At 38.3% G+C, this 23884-nt stretch overlaps 1 protein-coding gene across 2 annotated transcripts in view; it reads right to left on the bottom strand.

Moving 5' to 3' along the window:
* mapk14 (mitogen-activated protein kinase 14) overlaps positions 1–23884 on the bottom strand; it is a 103460-nt gene that overhangs the window by 10317 nt on the left and 69259 nt on the right. Inside the window, exons 9-10 of one of the 2 annotated variants that reach the window (XM_012959463.3) lie at positions 9074–9153; positions 1681–1759 (exon numbers count right to left, since the gene is read on the bottom strand). In XM_012959463.3, coding sequence (XP_012814917.1) covers positions 1681–1759; positions 9074–9153 — 159 coding nt within the window. Of the gene's footprint in view, positions 1–1680; positions 1760–9073; positions 9154–19512; positions 19593–23884 lie in introns of both variants that reach the window. The other variant, NM_001005824.1, reaches the window with a different exon arrangement.

Below are 23884 nucleotides of genomic sequence, written 5' to 3'. Positions count from 1 at the left end.
AATTGTGTTTTGTTTGCTTGTTTCTTTCTGTAAAACTTATTTGGTTAAGCTAAAATATTCAAACTGTGATTCAAGACAAGTTGATTACACAAGGCGAAAATTTTTTTTTTTTTATTGGATTGTATTGCATTCCGCATTGTTCTTTGTTAGTTATTTTTGCCCATGTGTCTGCGTTTGGGTGCCTCTGTATGCCACATAGTTTAGTAAATCTATGCATATTGGGTATCAAACTTTTCAACAGACCATTGGTGTTTATATTTAGAAAGTTTCATGTTTGTATGTTACAATATGTGTGGCATATAATGCGGTAAAATGCAAGCTTTGTGATGATTTTCTAAAATTTCATAAAAAAACACTACATTTACTTTTGGAAAGTAGGTCTTCTAAGGTCTCTGTACTGTTAGGGGCTCTTATGGCAAATAACACGCATAACGGGTGCCTTTATTGCAGCAGCAAAGTTTTCATATTGGTCATTAACCTGCTTAGTAGGCCCATATTCAGAATGTTTTATGCTAGAACATTACGAAATATGGGACATATAATGGAGTAAATTGCAAGGTTTGAGCCAATTTTCAGAAATTGCAGATTGCAAATTTTCAGATTGCTACTTTTTGCTCAGCTTTGTTGTTTGGTGCTTTGCTATACAAAGTCATATTTAGATTGTAAGCTCTTTTGGGCAGGGCCCTCTTCACCTCTTGTATCGGTAACTGATTGCTTTATATGTTACTCTGTATGTCCAATGTATGTAACCCACTTATTGTACAGCGCTGCGGAATATGTTGGCGCTTTATAAATAAATGTTAATGTAATGTAATATTTACCCCCTTTAGATTCAGCAGAATGTGTATTTTCTGAGAATATGAGTTTTTTTGGGTCGATGGGTGTATTCTTTGGTAGTTAAAATATATGCCATGAAATATGTATGCACTAACTTCATTTTGGGGTCTGTTATCTAGAGGCTGGGGAACAAGCGGGGAGTGAAGGAATCGCTTGAAAAGCAGCTCTTCCGCTCCCAAATCCGGAAGTGCAGCAGGACGTAGAATCTACGTCCTGTGGCACTTAGGTACTTTTATACACAGGACGTAGATTCTACGTCCTGTGGCACTTAAACGGTTAAACTGTTCAGTGGACCCTTGGCTTTCATATTTAGGATGTTTTTTCTGGGTACCTAATGCTATCTGAGAGATAATATATTTGAAAGTGGAAGCTTTGAGGCAATTTTTGAAAATTTTCATAAATTTTATAGAAACTGCTAAGTTCATAATTGTATTTATGTTTGGTACTTGGCAGAATGTGTACTGGTAAAAATGGCGTAGTAGTTTTGGATTTGGCGTATCCTGCTGTAGTACATTGAAAATTTGATAATGCTGGGAGTTTTTGATCTAAAAAAGTTAGATTACAGAAGCCGTAAAGGAGGTGCTTATTTTGAAGTCCCTGGCTTGGAGGCAAGTTTTGGTTGCATAAAAACCAGGAGTACAAACAGAACATTTGACATACCCAACAATTTTCATGCCTGTGTTGCTCCCCAACCATTTTTACATTTGATTGTGGCTCACGGGTTAAAAAGATTGGGCATCCCTGAACTAGACCTTACACAGGACTGAATAAACAAAGAAGTTGAACTTGAGCAATTGTGTTTTTTTTTATTAAACGAATGAGTAGCTATGTAATCTTACAAACCTTGTGGATTGGCGCCTAGAAAAACATCTTCAAAATTCATCTTAGGCATATATGGCAAGGACTGGATGTAGTTACGAGCCTGAGGGTAGAAAAAAGGAAAACAATTTTCACAATAAAGTCAGTAAGATTAATACAATTTTGTACATTATGTGAACAGCAACTATCAGGATGGAAATATTTTAGACATCTCAAAAGGACTGGGCCTGGTAGCTTCCTTATATGTATGTATCAGTGATAATTATAATTGCAAATAACTTGATTTTGGGAAGAGTAATGGGAGGTCTCTTGGTTTAGTATGCCTTGCCTCTTAATGTATGTATATGAGGCTAAAAAGGAACAGATCAGTGTAAAAAGTAAAATTGGTAAAATATACTGCACAAAATAAAAAATATGTCTTATATTGTTGCTGGAGTGAGCAGATGTCTAACATAATAGCCAACACACTACTTCCTGCTTTCAACTCTTTAACCCCTTAGTTAGTCAGCGACTTTAGTGGGTCCACATGGGACATAACTGTTCAGTCAGTTTGTGAGCACAAAGGTCAGCTTTAAAAGCTAAACTAAATGAACAGTTATATCCCATATGGTCCCCCTCAAGTCACTGATTGGTTACTGACTACTAACAGCTTAGAAAGCTGTGGAGGAGGTAGTGTTCTGTCATTTTTATCCTTTATAGATTACATTTTTGGCCAAGTATATTAAAAATACATATTTTATTTTGCACAGCCTATTTTACCCAGTTTCATTTTTACACTGAACTGCTTCTTCAAGTTCTCACTGCTTCTCACTGTATTTCTATACGCCTGCTTTCCTGTCAAGCTTCTTTGCATTGTCAATACTTGATATGTAAGTTACGTAAGCTTCTACATAAATAACACCTTTTTGCATATACTATGTAAATTCTTTACATGTTAATGTAAATCATTAAAGTAATTTGCATACATTTAGCCTTAAGACACCCGTCCCCCCTCTCCCACTAATGGGGCCCTGTAGTGAAATGGCAGATGGGGTGCTTTGTTGCCTACAGGAAAATCACACGGGCCACGGGCAAAAATACCTTTGCATTTCTCCCTATGTAAATTTCTGTAAGTTTAACTGTCTTCTTCCATTTATTCCCAGCTACTAGACAAGTCAAATTTACCTGCTGTGCTTTATACATACCTCCCAACATGCGAAAAATGCAAAGAGGGACAAAAAGAAATGATGTGCGTAGCATGGAAATGTTTTTGACATTGCCTGCTTTTGTGACCACACAAAGTTTGAACACATTTCTTGGGATTTTGGGGTCTTGTTTTATGTGTTATTACAATATTGGTAATTAAAATGAAATGGCCCTTTAACATGCAAGCCTCAGTTCCCCCCAGAGACCTGTTTATCTTATTAGTATCTAAGTGCAGGCGTTGAGTATTCTGGGCTCTTTGCCAAAAGCCTACTTATCTAATTAAGTTTCAGAAAAATGTTGGCGTTTAGTGCAGGAGATCAAAGGGAAATGAGAGACTTTTCAATAAGAACCCGGGACTGTGGGCTGAGTCTGGGCTGTCAGGACAATCGTGAAAATTGGGACAGATTCAAGGTATCATTTACGTAGGAAGCAATTCAGATATGTTTCCAGGTACCCTGTTGTCTGTAGGAGTGAGATATCTTGAGGGTGATAATGTTATCCCTCATTTTACACTGTTTTTTGTGGTCCTACCAAAATATATGTATATACACCACCAGTCAAATGTTTTTTTAACATCCTTTCTTTTTTTATAGCATTTATGGTAAAATTTTAACCTTACATTTCAAAAAGTACTTTAAGAACATATTATCTGAAAAGTTTGTAACTTTTATGCAAAATTATATTACAGATGTGTTTCTTTTCAAATTGATGCTAGCACTGCCTGTGTCTTTTATAAATATTAGCTTAATTGGTTAAACTTTTATGTGCACCTGCCTTTATTAAAGCTTTCATTTAGAACTCTGTTAGCACCTCAGCTTGCCAAATTATAAATCCTGAAATGTAAACATAAGGGCTCTTGGTGGCATCCTCTGAGACTAGTGGCACATGGTATACATTCCTCACAGTAGGAGGGCAAGTGATCTGCTTTCTTCTGTCCTGTGCATAGCATTGTCAGCAAACACATAGAAAATGCATTCTTTCACATTTATGCAGTGACACCCACCCTGTGTGTGCACTGAAAGATGGAAGGCAGCAGATGACCTTTTCTCTGCTGGCACCATGTGTCACAGGCCCAAGATTCAGAAGTCACAATTGGAGGCAAATCTCAGCTCATAGTGGAACAAAACGCAAACCATAGCACAGTTGCTTACATTATCACAAGGCATCTGACAAGATCAGATGACAAATTCATAAGGATGAATGAAAATAATGAAAAATTACACAACAAACACATTAAAGGGTCAACTTAAACAGTGCAGAAAAGACTTGGGGAAGTGAGGCTGAACAGTCATGTAGAAGTTTGGAAACCTCTTTTAAGACAACAAAATAAGGTTAAGAGGCTTGCTTTTGGGCTAAGAAATACATAAGATTGACTCCTGCAGGATATAAAAGGGTAATGCGCATTACTAAATTCACATTTATGAACTTTCTGGACACTGGGTTTCTCCTGGCCATTACAAAAGTATACTGAGTGTGAGAATTAATTTTCAAGACTTTAAAAAACAACAGTTAAGCATTCTGTTAAAGTTGGGGCTTGCGTGTAAGACTTATTGGGCAGCACTTTTACAAGATTATGATCCTAAGCATACTTCCAAACCTCGCCAAAACTATTGTCACCCTAAGAAAAAATTTCAAATTCTTTTCTATCATGTTAGTTGAGCAAAGTAAACATTACTTATACTATATAAATTGCTCAAATGGTGTTTCCTTCAGCCTTGCAATTTGCAATCACAGCAAGCAGGTAGATGCCATTATGTGGACACTGTTAAAGGACATGTAAAGCCTAAATTTTTACATGTCAGTTTTCCATATCAGTTGGGCAAGTCTCCCCCACCCAAATGGCATCATTTGTATTGCATATATCCCCTCCACTTGCCAGCACCATTACATTTTCCTAAAGCAAATAGCAGCTTTCACCCAGTGCCCACATCATTAGTTACATTTAAATCTGCAAACAGCACACATGCAAAAAGACCCTTATTCAGCATAAATTTCATGAAGTACGCAGGCTCACACAGGCAAAACTGTCTTTGATAAAAAGTGCTGTTTTGCTTGAGCACTGTAATGATTAAACGGAGCTCAGCAGAGGAGGTTAGGTCAGCTAGAGCTGAGTTTCTATGGGAACCAGCAATGCCATCTCTTCATTGGCTGCTAGGTGTGTTTAGTAATCTGAGCTGAGAAAAACTGAGCATGCCCAGGAGCCAACAGCCAAAGCAAATTCCTAAGTGAGGGGGCTGAGTGGGTTACAGGAAGAGAAGGACATCTAAGTGATTATGGGTGAAGGCAGATGAAGCGGATCCGCTTTAGTACGCCGTTCTGTGTGCATTCATTGAAAGTTATAACAGCAGCCAGAGTGCGCGCACACAGAGCTGTGCGGATCGGCAGCATTTTCCAGGCCGACCGGCAATCCGCTCTGCGACGTACGGAAGTGGATCCGCTTCTCACAGACAGGCAGAAAAGCGCAGGGCTGAGAGAAGTGAATTAATGCTTCATCTGCCCTCGCCCTTAAGGGATGCTGCAGCATTACTATAAACCTCTGGACAACCAGAGTGACAGGTATCAATAGATTTTGCTGTGTGTGGGGTTTACATGTCATTTAAGGCAAGTTTTAATAATGGTGTGTTGGCAGCTGTTGCCTCACCTACAGTGGAGGAAATAATTATTTGACCCCTCACTGATTTTGTAAGTTTGTCCAATGACAAAGAAATGAAAAGTCTCAGAACAGTATCATTTCAATGGTAGCTTTATTTTAACAGTGGCAGATAGCACATCAAAAGGAAAATCGAAAAAATAACTTTAAATAAAAGATAGCAACTGATTTGCATTTCATTGAGTGAAATAAGTTTTTGAACCCTCTAACAAAAAAAGACTTAATACTTAGTGGAAAAACCCTTGTTTGCAAGCACAGAGGTCAAACGTTTCTTGTAATTGATGACCAAGTTTGCGCACATTTTAGGAGGAATGTTGGTCCACTCCTCTTTGCAGATCATCTCTAAATCCCTAAGGTTTCGAGGCTGTCTCTGTGCAACTCTGAGCTTGAGCTCCCTCCATAGGTTTTCTATTGGATTAAGGTCCGGAGACTGACTAGGCCACTCCATGACCTTAATGTGCTTCTTCTTGAGCCACTCCTTTGTTGCCTTTGCTGTATGTTTTGGGTCATTGTCGTGCTGGAACACCCATCCACGACCCATTTTCAGTTTCCTGGCAGAGGGAAGGAGGTTGTCGTTCAGGATTTCACAATACATGGCTCCGTCCATTTTCCCGTTAATGTGAATAAGTTGTCCTGTGCCCTTAGCAGAAAAACACCCCCAAAACAAAATGTTTCCACCCCCATGCTTGACGGTGGGGACGGTGTTTTGGGGGTCATAGGCAGCATTTTTCTTCCTCCAAACACAGCGAGTTGAGTTAATGCCAAAGAGCTCTATTTTGGTCTCATCAGACCACAGCACCTTCTCCCAGTCACTCACAGAATCATTCAGGTGTTCATTGGCAAACTTCAGACGGGCCTGCACATGTGCCTTCTTGAGCAGGGGGACCTTGCGAGCCCTGCAGGATTTTAATCCATTGCGGTGTAATGTGTTTCCAATGGTTTTCTTGGTGACTGTGGTCCCTGCTAATTTGAGGTCATTAACTAACTCCTCCCGTGTAGTTCTAGGATGCTTTTTCACCTTTCTCAGAATCATTGACACCCCACGAGGTGAGATCTTGCGTGGAGCCCCAGAGCGAGGTCGATTGATGGTCATTTTGTGCTCCTTCCATTTTCGAACAATCGCACCAACAGTTGTCACCTTCTCTCCCAGCTTCTTGCTAATGGTTTTGTAGCCCATTCCAGCCTTGTGCAGGTCTACAATTTTGTCTCTGACATCCTTGGACAGCTCTTTGGTCTTTCCCATGTTGGAGAGTTTGGAGTCTGCTTGATTGATTGATTCTGTGGACAGGTGTCTTTTATACAGGTGACTAGTTAAGACAGGTGTCCTTAATGAGGTTGACTAATTGAGTAGAAGTGTCTAACCACTCTGTGGGAGCCAGAACTCTTAATGGTTGGTAGGGGTTCAAAAACTTATTTCACTCAATGAAATGCAAATCAGTTGCTATCTTTTATTTAAAGTTATTTTTTCGATTTTCCTTTTGATGTGCTATCTGCCACTGTTAAAATAAACCTACCATTGAAATGATACTGTTCTGAGACTTTTCATTTCTTTGTCATTGGACAAACTTACAAAATCAGTGAGGGGTCAAATAATTATTTCCTCCACTGTATTTAATCCTTATATCCCAGTTGTGTTTGCTCCTATATATCTTGTTTGGGTGCTATTCTACCAGAAGCAGTTTAGCAATGCATAATGTTTCTGTGTCCATTTTAATCTATACAGTGATGAAAACTTCTCCAGTCTTTATATATTCTGCTTTTTAGATAGGTAAGGGGGGGAGGTTGGTGCTAAGACTCATTGCCTCTCACTTTAACTAATGTACTTGGGTTATCAATGCCATTTGCCTCTCTTCCATCACTTTATTTAGGCTAGCAGAGAAACACCTAAAACACTAACGTCCATAAAAAGCGAACATAAGAAAACATTGATAACCACTTCTCCCTCACATTTTCCCATGATTAAGCCAGATCACCACAAGTAATATGTTCTACTTGTGACAGTCTTAATGTTATGACAATGTTATATTATTGTCATGACAAATAATTTTTCCGGAAATTTGTTGTTCGCGATAGTGCAGGTTTAACTGCAGACTTCAAGTCCTACCGTGTGTTATTGCCCTAAAGTGTTTGGACTACACTAGTCCTCTTTAAGGTAGATTGTGTACAAAAGAAGGCACATCAACACCACTTTTACCTTGCTCATAAGTGGTCAACCAAAAAAGATCACAAGAAAAGCAGGGCATGCAATAGTTTAGGAGATCCCAAAGAATCCCAGGCTAATGTCCACGGAACTAAAGGCCTCTCTTGCATTGGCATGTCAGTGTGCATGAGTCATCCATCAGTAAAATAATAAACAACAATGCTCTGCGTGGCAAGGTTGCATGGAGAAAGCCACTATTATCCAAAAAGAATACAGACTATAGTTTACCAAAGACCATATGGGTAAATCAGAAGGCACTTGGAATAATATTCTGTGAATAGATAAGACCAAAATCAAGCTTCTTGGCTTGAAAAAAAGCATTATGTTTGACGAAAGGTAAACAATGCATTTTAGCATAAGAATATTTAGGTGACGTTAGTGCCGCTCCACTGAGGGCAAATTTAATGCAAAGGTTCAATTACTTTTGCCACGCAAATATTTTACTTTTCTCCCTAAAAAGAAACTTCTCAATATAAAGTAGCCAGATGGTTTGTTTACAAAATAAATGAGAAAAAAAGGAATGATAGACAGGGCATCTTGTCCTCTGTGGAAAATCTTCTCTTCCCCAGGCAGCAAGGTGCCCCAAAATACCTGCCCCCTCAGCTGTCATTTGAATCACTTTTTTTCCCCTAAGTAATTGTGCAAAAAGACCTTTACAATGCCTTCCTCATTTTTGGCAGATTAGTAGGGTTTGATGCATTTGTTTTGCATGTGGGGCTTCAAATAAATGCTAAGGGGCTGCTAAATAAAGAACTTTATGCCTGCGAGAGAGATTTCCTGCAGGCAACACAGCGCCCCATCTGTCACTGCCCTAAGAGCAATAGCACACAAGCAGATCTGTTGCCCAAGGGTAATCTGTGCTACATGTGGGCAAAAAAAATTCCTGAAAATAACTCTTCTGTAAGTAACACTGGGATCGCCATATGTAGAGTGCTTTACATGCAGAAATCTATGTGGGAAAATACCTTTTCAGGAGATTTGTCCCCTGGGGGATTATATAACCAAAGACTGTTGTTTATTTTTTTTATTTCCCTATCCTCCCTTAAAATAATTATAAAAACTGAATAAAGCCCACGGATGCCAAATCCTTGAATCTCAATATTATTAGGTGGTAGAATGTAATTTATTTTCTTAAGCAAGCAGAATCAATTAAATTAAGTACTAAACACTTTTTTCAAGTATAAATATTTTTTTCCAAATTTTGATAAAACCTAGATTGGGTTCAAGCTTTGTTAGTAGTAAGGATGCCTTATAACGATAAATCATTTGTCCAGACTAATTGAGGAAAGAAGGAATATGTTTTGTCAGTGATGGAAAAGGCCAAACACAGACATTTGGGGTACCTACGTCTCCCTGACCATTTATATGTCTTGCCTTCTCACCTCATGGCTGGGCATCCTGTTAATGAGATAGGAGGGAGGAGTCCCCGTCAGTCGCATGATCTGCTGCAGCTGGTTAATATCTTTGAAACCTTGTCAAGGGCTTTATTAACAATGTACAACACAATGAGCCAGCAATCAGTCTTACACATAAGAAATGCAAATACACAGCAAAGCCATCATTTATCAAGGAGAGTGAGCCAACATGCATTTAAGTGAGTATCTAGCACAAAGCAATATAACCATCCAGCATTTTTGCATATATGTTTTGGTCATGAGTTACAACTACTGATATTTGCACATAATTAACTTATAGAGAGACAATTAACTTATAGAGCAGACGTCCCCAACCTTTCTAACTCGGGAGCCACAGTCAAATGTAAAAATATGCAAAAATGGCATCATTCCATGGAAGTACCAAATAAGGGCTAAGATTGGCTATTAGGTAGCCTCCTTACATAAAGCTTTATTTGGTAGTAAATCTTGTTTTTATTCAACCAAAACTTGCCACCAAGTCAGGAATTAAAAAATAACTACCTGGTTTGGGGACAATGAGAGCAACATCCAAAGGGTTGGTGAGCAACATGTTGCTCATGAGTCACTGGTTGGGGATCACTGTTATAAAGAGACACACACCAGCTTTGTGAATCAGCATTATTGAAGACATTTATACAATAATTTGGCCTTTTACACAGCACAGATTTTAAGCCACTTAAAATTCAGACATGCACTGGATAAGGTTTAAAAATAAAGAAAAGTAATTTATTATATTTGGGGAATTTCTAAGAATTTCCAATACAGCAAATGAATCTTAAATCTCAAAGAATATCTTTTAAAACGGTATGAGTTGCTGAGACAGCAATATTAAAATAAATATTTTTTTAGACAAAGAAGCAAATAGTTATGTTTACAGATCTTTATATCAATGTTTCTGTATTTTTAATATGTTCAAGAGAACCTATTCCCCTGAAAACTGCAGGCCTCTACAAAATATATCATATATAAAAGCACATATTTAAAAACTCATATATAGGTTTTCATGAAAAATATACTTTACTAGTACTATGTGTCATTGGATAATGTCATATAGAAAAACTGCTGCTTTAAGTACTTAGCTCCGACCTCTGGTTTATATGAGGCACTGTGCTCACACAAAAACCAAGGTAAGTCATACATCCTAGGTTATCAGCAAGTAAATGTAAAGAACTGTGACTTTTACTCCCATCATTTTTTTCCAGCCAGGTGATCAATGAAGTGACATACAGTTCATTACAAAATGGTGGCTCAAGGAAAACAAGGCAATATTTATTAATATGTATACATCAATTTCATACGATTCTTTGGTCATGTATTATTTTTCTATTAGTTAAGTACGTGGTCTAAAAGGTACAATTTTTCTTTAAGATATTTACACTTTTTTAACAAGCTGACAAAGATAATAATGTTATAATTTACCTTGCAATACTGTTAAATACCTGATATCTGTCTGTGAGGTTTGTTTATTCTATAATTTATCAGGAAAAACCACAACTCGGTTTATGAATGTAAATAAAAGCACGTGATTAAAGATTTCACACAAAAACCATGTTTTAATTAGTAACGGCTATAGTGGCTATCCCTAGGGGTGAAACTTTAGTCAAACCCTAGCATCTTTTTAAAACTCTGTCTGAATCCAAACCGTTAATAAAACTTTTATGGTCTATAATGTGACTATAATGTAACAACTATGGGGCTGATTTACTAATCCACGAATCCGAATGAGAAAAATTCGGATTGGAAAACGAACATTTTGCGACTTTTTTCGTATTTTTTGCGATTTTTTCGTCGCCGTTACGACTTTCCCGTAAATTGTTGCGACTTTTTCGTAACCGGTACGACTTGTGCGAATTGTCGCGACTTTTTCATAGCCATAACAAATTTCGTGAATTGTCGCAACTTTTTCATTGCCATTATGCCTTTGGAGAATTGTCGCGACTTTTTCATTGCCATTATGCCTTTGGAGAATTGTCGCGACTTTTTCATTGCCATTATGCTTTTGGAAAATTGTTGCGACTTTTTCATTGCCATTACGACTTTCGCGAATTGTCGCAACTTTCGTATTGAGAGCTCGAAAAAGTCGCGACAATTTGCGAAAAAGTCGCAAAGTACCGATCATTACGAAAAAAAACGAATTCGGACGCTTTTCGGACGTTCGTGGATTAGTAAATGTGCCCCTAAGTCTTTACAAGTGATAATTTTTTTTCTTTTGTTCACACAATTTAGAGATTAGATTTGGTTTGTTATTCAGCCATATCTTTTGTGAAGGATATGGCATTCAGCTGAATCTAGAAATTATGAAGTTTGGGCATCAACTATATCTTTGAAAAAGCTAAATTTAGAGATAAGTGACTATTCTCTTTGAAAATAGTTGTTTGTATTTTAAAGGTCTAAAAAAATGATCCCCAAACAAAAAACTAAAAATTGGCTTCAGCATATAATTTTTTGTCTTTTTTCTTTAATAAATCGCAAATATTTAAGAGTTAAAAAAAAAATTAAGCACATTTTTGTTTACTATTTTTTGGTATGTTCTACCCATGCCTGTGTGGGTTTCCTCTACCTACCCCAGTTTCATCCCACAATCCAAAAACACACAGGTTTATTTATTATTTTTTATGTATTATTATTTTTTATTATTATTATTTTATCATTATATATAATTTTAATTAGTGCCTGAAGAAATAAACCATAGTGTGTGTGAATGTGATAGAGACTTTAGCTTGCAGTTCTACTAGGGCAGAGACTCATGCATGTAATCTATGTAAAAGTGCTGCAGAAAAATTTATCATGTAGAGGAGAATACACCCTGTTCCAAATTAGCATGCAAATGATATTTTTCTCATTTACCAAAAAAATTAATGTAAATAACAGTCAGCATAATTCTCATGTTATCAACTATTAAAGGAGAATGCAAGTCAAAATTTAAAAAGCATACTGCCCAATAGTCCTCCTATTGTTTAGTAAAAACACCACACTTTTGGCTCACCTAATCAAATATTTACTCAGTCACACTTACTTCACATTTTCTATAACAGGCAGCCATCTCCAAAAAGGTATTCTCCCTTCCTTTCCCTCCTTGCTTCATACTGCACATGTGTTTCATTCCCTCCCCCCACTCCCCTCTGCCAGAACCGCTTCTGATTGGCTGGTGGGCATGTGTAGCTCAGAACAGGAGACAGGATCAAGTTACACACATGCTCAGAGAATAGGAAGGCTGCCGCTGGCAGCCTACAGGAAGGGGAGAGAGATTTCAGTGATGTCACTGTAGTCTTCACACTGCTGTAGGCTGCCAGCACCATATCTCAGACAAGCAAGCAGGGATCTGGGAATTAAGATATGCAGTAAGTACTTAAAAAGAATGCCTTTTAGACTTTTAATTTATATTAACCTTTCATTGTCCTTTAAGAGTACAATTCAAATTTTATTGAACAAACCACCTAATGAAACAGTATTTTTTTTAAGAATAAAAAACTTACAATGCGCTGTTCCAAATTATAAAGCACAGTAAGTTTCAAAACACTTTATAGGTTGTAAAGAACTGAAAAGTGTCATTTGTTGTGCTTGCAGCATATTTACTGAAATCAAAAGCTATTTCAATCAAACTGTTAACAAGATTTTAACTTTTTAAACATTTCAACAGGTCACGTTACATTTTAACATAGGACCCCTTATTTGATAGCAGCTTCACAAGTCTTGCATCCATTGAACTTGTGAGTTTTTGGACAGTTTCTACTTGAATTTGTTTGCAAGATGTCGTCAAAATAGCCTCCCAGAGCTGCTGTTTGGATGTAAACTGCCTCCCACCCTCATAGATCTTTTGCTTGAGGATGCTCCAAAGGTTCTCAATAGGATTGAGGTGAGGGGAGGATGGAGGCCACACCATGACTTTCTCTCCTTTTATCCCCATAGCAGCCATTGATGCAGAGGTATTCTTTGCAGAATGAGATGGAGCATTGTAATGCATGAAGATGATTTTATTACGCAAAGCATAGTTCTTCCTTCTGTACCAGGGAAGAAAGTGGTCAGTCAGAAACTCCACATACTTTGCAGAGGTCATCTTTACACCTTCGGGGACCCTAAAGGGTCCGGACCAGCTCTCTTCCCACGATTCCGGCCCAAAACGTGACTCCACCACCTCCTTGCTGACGTTACAGCCTTGTTGGAAGACGGTGGCCTTCCACCAACCATCCACTACTCCATCCATCTGGACCATCCAGGGTTTCACGGCACTCATCAGTCAACAGGACTGTTTGAAAATTAGTCTTCATGTATTTCTCTGTTCAATGCAGCCGTTTTTGCTTGTGAGCATTGGTTAGTGGTGGCCGAATAGAAGTTTATGCACAGTTACAAGACTCTGGAGGACTCTACAACTTGATGTCGGTGGGACTCCAAAGGCACCAGCAGCTTCAAATATCTGTTTGCTGCTATGTAATGGCATTTTAGCAGTTGCTCTCTTGATCCGATGCATGGATCTGGCAGAAATCTTCCTCAATGTGCCTTTATCTGCACAAACATGTCTGTGCTCTGAATCAACCACAAATCTCTTAATATCTAATATTTTCATACCTCGTCCAAGGCATTGAGACACAATGCCATCCTTGATTTTAACTGAAAACCAAAAAATCTAATCTTTGTGACACTTAAATAGAATTTGCATAATAATTTGGAACAGTGCATTGCAATTTTTTTTATTCTTAAAAAAATACTGTTATCATTAGGAGGTTTGTTCAATAAAATTTGAATTGTACTCTTAATAGTTGATAACATGAGAATTATGCGGACTGTTATTTACATCAATTATTTTGGTAAATGAGAAAAATATCATTTGCATAATAATTTGGAACAGGGTATATTTGCTTAAACAAACCAAAAGCTAACTCATCATTCATTAAAAATGAAATTGAAAAAAAAAAAACCTTAAATGCTTAAAACTGGTTTTGGGATTATAATGAAGACTTGGAGAGATTAAACAAATCTCCCTTCAAACAAATTACATTACTATAGCGATTACAATGTTAGTAAAGGGTAAGGCACTTTTTATAGAAATTTGCACCCAAAATCATTGTCTCCGCCCAGGTGCAGGCAGACGTGGCAGAAAAACGCAAGTGTTTGGATTTTACAGCCGATATTAGATGTGTGGTGCTTGCACCTGGCCATAGACAATGCTTACTGGTACAGGAAAGGTAGGCGGCTGGTGCCACTGTAGGGGCTGTGATTCTTGGCCTGTGGAAAAATGCAAATAGAAAAATGTATGGCACCAGCCTAAGGATAATCTTGGACACACTTCAAATGGCAATTATGATACATGATAATTTTGTTGGGTCGAAAAACCCAACATACTGTTCTTCTTTCGAATTCTTATGCTTTTTTTTCTTATTATTATTCTTAGCACCTGTCATTTTCTAAACACTATTCCTCCTACAGTTTTAGGGGTACAACACCCAAACTCTCCACACTTCTTTGCCCTATAGCGGAGCAAGTTGCTTGTGCTTTTCTATGCTATCCCACCCCCCCATCTTTTTGTGGCGCCACTCTGAACACCCCAATTTTCCCATTGACTTTGACAGGAAAGATATTCAAACTGCTGCCACACCTACAGCTTTGAAGCTACACCCCCCAAACTTGAATAACAATCATGGGGTCACCACAAATGAAACAGCAACAGGTTGGATGACCCAAAGTGGGAGGGGCCAAAAACAGCCAATCAAATTTCACCCAATGACTTTAATGGGGAAATTGAAACTGCTGCCAATCTTACAGGTTTGAAGCTACACTCCCCAAACTTGACTCACATAATCATGGGCTCGGCCTGAATAAAAATATTTTAATTGTTGGATGCCCAAAAGTGGGTGGAGCTGTGAACAGCTAATGAGATTTTACCTATTGACTTAACCTGCTGCCATTCTCACAGTAATTATACCAGGGTCCCCAAACTTTGCAGGGTTAGGCTCCAGGTAACTGCAGTTTATGGTTAGAAAAAGTGGGCAGAGCCACCAAAAGCCAATCAGATTTTACCTATTGACTTTTAATGGGGAAATCAACCTGCTGCTATTCTCACAGTAATAACAACATTATCTAGAAGAATTAAGTCTAAAACAACTGGACTTTTCTGAGTTTTTTCCTTGAAAACGTTTCACCACTCATCCAAGTGGCTTCTTCAGTTCAAATGACTGGTAGGGAATTCCCCGGTATTTAAACTCTTGATGGTAGTACAGTCACAGTCATCCAATCACAATGGTTCCATTGAATTTGTTCAGTTAGGTGTTAGCTGAAACTGACAGGTGTAAAAAGGTATGATCCAATCACAATGGTACCATGATTCTCATTGATGAAGGTGTTAATCCTTCAAAGTACATGACTGGAAGTGTGAATTGTTGTGAAACCGCCGGGGTAAGGATGTCAAAGCGGCATTGTATGTAGGTGACAAGCGGTGTCTCAGGCCCCCTCCTCTGTTCGCCCGCCTATGTTGGGCCATTCTCTTACAGAGAGGTTGTTTTGTCTCCCCAATGTATAAGTCAGAGCACTCTTCACTACACTGGACAGCATAGACCACATTACTTTTCATGTGCTTGGGTGTAGGGTCTTTAGGGTGCACCAGGTTTTGTCTCAGGGTGTTGCCGCGTTTGAAAAACACAGGAATGCAATGTTTGTTTATTAGGACTCTACATCATCGGGCTGAAACTGTGGCATCCAATACAGAGGCTAAAGAGAAGGAATATAAACATCTAAAAGGAGCTCTGAAAACTTGTAGGTACCCAGACAGGGCCTTCATCAAAACCAAATCCAAGACCAGCAGAAAGACCAGGCCAACAAACAGAAGGGAGGAACACAGCAGGCGAAACAACAGTCATCCCATATGTTGCTGGAACATCAGAAAAACTTAGGAGAATTTTCAACAAACATCGCATTCCTGTGTTTTTCAAACCCAGCAACACCCTGAGACAAAAGCTGGTGCACCCTAAATACCCTACACCCAAGCACATGAAAAGCAATGTGGTCTATGCTGTCCAGTGTAGTGAAGAGTGCTCTGACTTATACATTGGGGAGACAAAACAACCTCTCTGTAAGAGAATGGCCCAACATAGGCGGGCGAACTCCTCAGGACAAGACTCAGCAGTCTATCTACACCTCAAAGAAAAAGGTCACTCTTTTGAGGACAGTAACGTGCATATCTTGGACCGAGAGGACAGATGGTTTGAAAGAGGTGTGAAAGAGGCCATTTATGCCAGCCTGGAAAAACCATCCCTGAACAGAGGAGGGGGCCTGAGACACCGCTTGTCACCTACATACAATGCCGCTTTGACATCCTTACCCCAGCGGTTTCACAACAATTCACACTTCCAGTCATGTACTGTGAAGGATTAACACCTTCATCAATGAGAATCATGGTACCATTGTGATTGGATCATACCTTTTTACACCTGTCAGTTTCAGCTAACACCTAACTGAACAAGTTCAATGGAACCATTGTGATTGGATGACTGTGACTGTACTACCATCAAGAGTTTAAATACCGGGGAATTTCCTACCAGTCATTTGAACTGAAGAAGCCACTTGGATGAGTGGTGAAACATTTTCAAGAAAAAACTCAGAAAAGTCCAGTTGTTTTAGACTTAATTCTACTAGATACTGTATATCATGACCTGGATGAATGAGAATCTTCCTAGATATATAGTAATAACAACAGGTTCCCCAAACTTTGCAGAATTAGGCACCAGGTAACTGCAGTTCAAGGTTATAAAAAAAGGGCAGAGCCACCAACAGCCAATCAGATTTTACCTATTGACATTTAATGGGGAGATTTAACCTGCTGCCATTCTCGAAGTATTAACACAAGGGTTCCCAAACTTTTCACAGTTGGTCACTAGGGGACTGCAGTTTTAGTTTTGAAAAAGTGGGCGAAGCCACCAACAGGCAATTAGATTTCACCTATTGAATTTTACTGGTTTGATGCCAGGGTTCCTAAACTTTGCAGTCAGTCACTGGGTGGCTACATACTCAAGGTTAGAAAAAGTGGGTGGGGCCAACAACAGCCAATCATATTTAACCTATAGACTTCATACATTAAATTTAAACTGCTGCAATTCTTTAAATATTAATACTAAGGTCCCCAAACTTTGCAGTGCTAGTAACCAGGACTGCGTTTCAGAGTTAGAAAAAGTGGATGGAGCCACAAACAGCCAATCAGATTTTAACTATTGATTTTCAATGGGGAAATTCAACCTGCTTCCATTCTCACAGTATTAACACCAGGGTCACTAGGGGACTGCAGTTCCAGGTTAGAAAAAGTAGGCGGAGCCACCAACCACCAATCAGATGTCATTTGTTGACTTTTAGTGGGGAAATTTACATTTCTGCCATTCAGGGTCCCCAAAGTTTGCACAGTGGTTTTTAATATATAACAGTGGTCCAAGGTTAGAAAAAGTGGGCCGAACCAATAACAGATCAGATTTCACTCAGTGACATCACGTATTTTAAACCAACATAAAGTTTCTTCTCAAACTTCCTTTTCTAGTTTAGTCTTCTTGCTTATGTGATCCTTATCTACAGATGGGAAATCCGCTAATCTCTCTCTCTATATATATTAATATATATATATATATATTATGTGGGGTTGCTTGAAAGATACTTGCATTAACATGAGCTACTTGCACTCCATACAATTGAATTTGTGGATAATTACCAATTTTGGTTCATTAATATGTGTACAGGTATGGGACCTGTTATAAAGAATGCTTGAGAGATGGGGTTTTCCAGATAAGGGATCTTTCCATAATTTGGATCTCCATAACTTAAGTCGGCTTAAAATCATTTAAACACAGGTATGGGATCAGTTATCCGAGAACCCATTATCCAGAAGGTTCCGAGTTACGGAAAGGCCATCTCCTATAGACTCCTTTATAAGCAAATCATTCTAATTTTTGAAAATGAATTCCCTTTTCTCTCTTATAATAAAACAGTGCCTTGTACCAACTACAATTAACCCTAATTGGAGGCAAAACAATCCTATTGGGGTTATTCAATATTTAAATGATTTTTAGCAGGTATGGAGATCCAATTTACAGAAAGATCCCTTATCTGGAAAACCTCAGGTCCCGAGCATTCTGGATAACAGGTCCCATACCTGTATTGAATAAACCCAATAGGCTTGTTTTGCCTCCAACTTTATGGATAACAGGTTTCTGGATAAGGGATCCCATACATGTACTTCTAAAAATATATGATTTTCTGAGGTAAACTTATTGTTACTGAATTTTTGGCCTTGCAATCTTAGTATGCCAATTTCTGCAACAGCCATTTGAAAATTTGGTAGTGTACTGGTTGGAATTTTTGATCCTCACCAAGTCAGAAACTATACATATTTATATGGTGCTTTCAGAAGACAGAAGCCTTAGTTGTATTTTCACATGAGCTTCTGATTTACTTTCCTATATTATTAAAAATATATATATATATTTTTTTTTGTATTTAGTGTATATATCAGAAGCTGAATTACACAAAAATTCACAATGTCCTGAAAAATATTGTTTTCTAGGTAAACTAAAAGTCCTCCCCCTCTGAAGTAAGAGCACAAACGATTAAAAAAACGCTTGGCACTGAGTGCAAATGAAGTGTGAAATTCAGGGTTAATACTTTCTGGCAAAGCAATATATATATTTTTTTAATGGCGACAAATGCCTTACAAATGTTGCAATAAATAAACCTTTTTCTGCTACTCCAACATTGACCCTTCCACATAGATAAATTATCACAACTGTTCTGGTTACAATTTGCATTGAGGCATCATAAAATAATCTAAACAACTGTATTTCTGGGAACCAGCCCCTAAACCTAATTTTGGCAGTAATGACTGGTAAGAAGCCCTGATAAAAAAGTGAGGACCAATGCACTAGAAAATATGAATCTCAAAGATAAACTGAAGATGGTGTACACATGAACTTAACAAACAGCGCTGGGTGCTGTAAGAGACATGAGTTGCATACAAATTATACATGGGAAGTCAATGATTTCAGTACATATATATTTACTTAATTTATTTAACATTTGGTGTACTTAGCACCTTAGCATAGACATATTAATATGTCCTAACAAATCTGGTGCTAGCTAAAATGTTGCTTAAACAGACAAACAAGTTGGCAGTTTGTGTTTTAAAGTCTTCAAAATATAAATTAATACACATAGCAGCCAGACGAGGTACTTTATCTACATTAATACAGTAACATTAATATTTGTGAACTGACTGCAACAGAGTTGATTTTGTTTAGCACTGTTTACTATATTGTTCATTTATTAGTGTGAAATGACAGTAGGTATTATTTTTTTACTCCTGAGAAGATATTCTGTGGAAGCTCAGGTGAGGTACTGGTGTGTGAATAACAGGGACACACAATGACACACAGACTCACAGCCTCCGAAGAGATTTTCTGCAGGAGCTCTGGTTCTGGGGTTCCGACCAGTCTCAAAATTAGCTTCAATTGATCAATATCTAAAGCAGGAGTATGAAGGAAAATGTGATAGATGACAGCTTTCCCAAAAAATGAGCATGTTGTAGATGAAAAACACACTCTATTTTAGAAATAACATAATACACAAAGTATGACAAAATCATACACAAAGGAGGACAGACTGTGCTGTGGGAGACTTTACATGTTGACTACAATGCAATGAGATAGTCAAAACACATACATAGCCTAAAATATCCAGCAACATATTATGAACTAAAGGTTACATACACCTATGCTATAAAGATATCCACACTTAATTTTTATAAATAACTTTACTCTTAACATGTTACCATAAACTGCTTGTGTTAAAGGAGAACTAAACCCTAAAAGTGAATATTGCTGTATTTTAAATCCTGAACTTTATGCACCAACCTAAAGGTTTAATGTCTCTTTTACCCATAAGCTTACCATCTTGGATCGTTTGGTATGTCAGTGACACTGCAAATGCTCAATTCTAAATAACGTAGAGACAGAAATATTTCACTTTTTATTTATCAGATTTCCTGTTGATGAAAAGTTTACATACACTTTGCTAGTATTTAGTGGAATTGCTAAGCTTAAGTAAAATAAGGGGTATATTTATTATGCTGTGCAAAAAGTGGAGTAAAACATTACCGGTGATGTTACTCATAGCAGCCAATCAGATGCTTTGCTTTGGTTTTGTAACTGTCGAAATCTAATTGCTGATTGGTTGCCTTGGGCAACATCACTGGTAATGCTTCACTCCAATATTTACACAGAATGATAAATACACCCCTAAAGTTGGCCATACAATTCCAGATCCAGTATTTGGAAAATTACTTTCACAAATTATTAATATTTACACTTTCAGTGAAAAATAAAAAAAAGCAATGCCCATAGAAAAACTTTAACTTAAAACACGCAGGGGCGAATTTAATAAGACTCAAACATTTCTAATTTTTTTGAGTAGGAGTATTCTATGGTATTTTATCTGTTATCTGCTACGTAACCTGTGCCTTTTCTCCTCTTTTTCATCCTGAATGGCTGCCCCCATGGCTACACAGCTGCTTTTTCTATATAAACTATATCGGTGTTTCTGAAGCAAACACAGAACTTTTACCAATGCAGTGTAACAGTACATAATTTTGTAATTACTTTAAAACATTTTTTTATTTTTTGGTGTTACTGTTCCTTTAATCTTGGACTGTAAAAAATCATTTTTGGAGAACAAAAAATCTACCCAAGAAAAATATTTTCATGTTTTCTCTGAGCAGCACAGTGCTATGTTAATGTTAATAGGTAGGTATAATGTCAAAAAAATGTTACTTAAAATGCTGTTTTTAGAACTGTTGTAAAACAAACAAAATATTAATTTGTTTTTAAGACACATGTTACATTTGGTTTAAGAAAAATACAATAACCAATACAAAAGATCCCTACTGCTTCTATATGCACACATACATATACAGACCAATTGATACACACAAAACACATATTTAAAGCTACCTGTAGATCTTGAGATTACTGTGGCCCTAGATAATATGCATTTCAAAGCCTCACAGTCTTCACTGTAAAGAACCATTTGTGCTCAGCGCCGGATTTGTCTTGTGGCCGCCCCCATTGGTCGCCCCCCGTATGCGCGAACGAGCGCCTCCCCCTGGGCTGGGAGCGTAAGTACGCAAATGTTTAAAGTCCCATACGGAGCAGTGGGGAGAGGTCCCCATTGCTCCGTATGGGAGCCAAATTTAAAAATTTAGTTGCGGCGGGGCGGCATGCTGCCCCTAAATTTGTGCCGCCATAGGCCCAGGCCTTTGTGGCCTTGCCACAAATCCGGGCCTGTTTGTGCTGCTTCAAGTGAAAGTTCAAATCTAGGGGTGGCCTCATGTTCTTTTCTAACGTACTTAATGGGGTGGTTCACCTTTAAATTAACTTTTAGTATGTTATAGAATGGCCTATTCTATGCAGCCTTTCAATTGGGCTTCATAATTTTATTTATTTATTTATTTTAATTATTTGCCATCTTCTACTAACTTCTTCTTGTTTCAAATGGGGGGTCACTGACCCCAGCAGCCATAAAACTATTGCTCTGTGAGGCTACAATTTAATTATTCATGTCCTCTCCTATTGATATTGCTGTCTCTCATTCAAACTTCCTGGTTGCTAAGGTAATTTGAACCCTGGCAACCAGACGGCTACTGAAACCTCCAAACTGGAGAACTGCAGAACAAAAACTGAAATAATTAAAAAATTACATATAATAAAAAATGAAGACCAATTAGATTTTCATCAAACTAAAAGTTAGCTCAAAGGTGAACAACCCCTTTAAGAGTCCCCCAACTTGACTCCCTACAAACTAATTGTTCCATTCCTTTTACCAGTACAGTTGCATGTATCTACACTTTTTCCAGCTCATTGATATCCTTCTTAACACAAACAAGGAATTACTAAAGGGAAATGTAGACATTTTAAATTGTTTTGTAGATAACAAATACAAAATTAAGACATTTAAAAGCACATTATACTATCTGATTACAGTTTAGAATAGAAAAAATACAAAAATGTTTTTTATAACACTTCTTGTAAAAATTATTTTCCTTTGTAAAAGAACTGCATCCTAATTTTCAGAAATGCTTTGTTCAGAGTTTTTTGCTTGGTAAAATGTGCATTTGCAGAGCTTGTATTACAGGGATATAACATTTGGCAAATTCAATATGGCCTCAGAACATATCGGTATTCTAGTGAGAAGGAACTAGCTTATTATTAAGGAGGATAAGGATGTGGTCAAACTGTGCCCTAAACTTCCTCTCGTGGCACATACTAGGAGACTGGTTAGTTATAACAGATCCGGTGAGATGATATCAAAAGCAGAGATAAACTTGTTTTTTTTTTTTCAAATAAACTGGGCTGTTATAAATGCCCAAATTGTATTTTATGTATTTTCATGTGCACATGGGAATTTTTTTTATCATCCGCAAACAGGGCAAAGAATAAAGATTTAACAACATGCACCACTACATATGTAATATACATGGTAATTTGCCCGTGTGTATTATCCTTCGTGGGCAAAACAGATTTGACGTAAGATTATGCATTGGTGGGCACAGGTCAGCCATTAGTACGGCATTTAGGGGTTTAGAAGTTTGTGAAACCAGTGGCAAAATATATCTTGGAGAAGGGTCATAGGTTACCAACATTAAAGTATATAGGAATAGATGTGCCACTCCCCAAAAGAGGAGATAAGTCCCGGCGCCCGACTTTCCTTGGGCGATGTACACTCCGCTTATGGCTTCCGGTATCCAGCAGGATATGGTAGCCTTGAAAGCTTGGGAACCCTTCTGGGGCCCAAAGGTAGTATGAACAAAGAATCTGAGGATCTTATTTCCTTGGTCCAGTGCAGGTAAAACTTTAAAGCACAGAGCAAACATAGGGCCACTTCCTTGGGGGAGGACAGCTGTGGACAGAAGGAGGGAGTGGTGATATCCTGGTTAATATGGAAGGAGGAGACCACCTTGGTAACAAAGGTATGGAAAGTTCTCAGAACTGCTCGATCCGGATGAAAAATCAGGTAAGGCTGCTGATGAGACTGATCTGATGAGACGGCTGCTGAGGCTGGTGTACAGATCGCTGAAAATCTACAAGCCGAGGCGATGGCTAGCAAGAAGACTGTCTTCCAGGTGAGCCAGATCAGAGGAATAGTAATCAAAGGTTCAGACAGTGGAGCCTGCAGTACAGAAAGGACGAGGTTCAGACCCCATGGCTTAAGGCCCACTCTCCTGGATCAAGTTGCTGCCGGGTTAAGTAGTTCTTGCCAGTTCTTGAGGCCGGGGATGTAAACCGCATACAGTCATAGTTCTCTTGACTCTGCCCATTTTAGAACCCTGCTGACTTCTCAGAGTCCTTGTCGGCTCTGTGTCCCTACCTGATGATTCAGATAGGCCACCGTTGTGGCTTTGTTAGATTGGACTTTAAAGCACAGCCCGTTAGCCGGTTCTGCCAGTGGTAGAGAGCTAGGCGAATGGCTTTGATCTCTAGGATATTAATTGGGAGACATGCTTTCTGAGGCTGACCAGGTCCCCTGAAGACTGTTGCAGAATGGCACCCCAACCCTTCAGGCTGGTATCCATGGTCAGAAGGATCCATTGTGGTCCCTGGATGGGGCGCCCCATGATTAGATAGGAGGTGTTGAGCCACCAGGATAGAGAGACTCTTCTCTTCTTGGGTAGTAACTAGTACATTTTACATCCAGCCCCTTCTTAAAGCTATATAATGTATCAGCCAGTACGACTGATTCGGGGAGAGAATTCCACAACTT

The sequence above is a fragment of the Xenopus tropicalis genome, chromosome 2 (genome assembly GCF_000004195.4).
Source record: "Xenopus tropicalis strain Nigerian chromosome 2, UCB_Xtro_10.0, whole genome shotgun sequence".
In the NCBI taxonomy this organism is placed as follows: Eukaryota; Metazoa; Chordata; class Amphibia; order Anura; family Pipidae; genus Xenopus; species Xenopus tropicalis.
The sequence above is the reverse complement of the archived record's forward strand: the minus strand, read 5'-3'. Positions and strand labels throughout refer to the sequence as shown.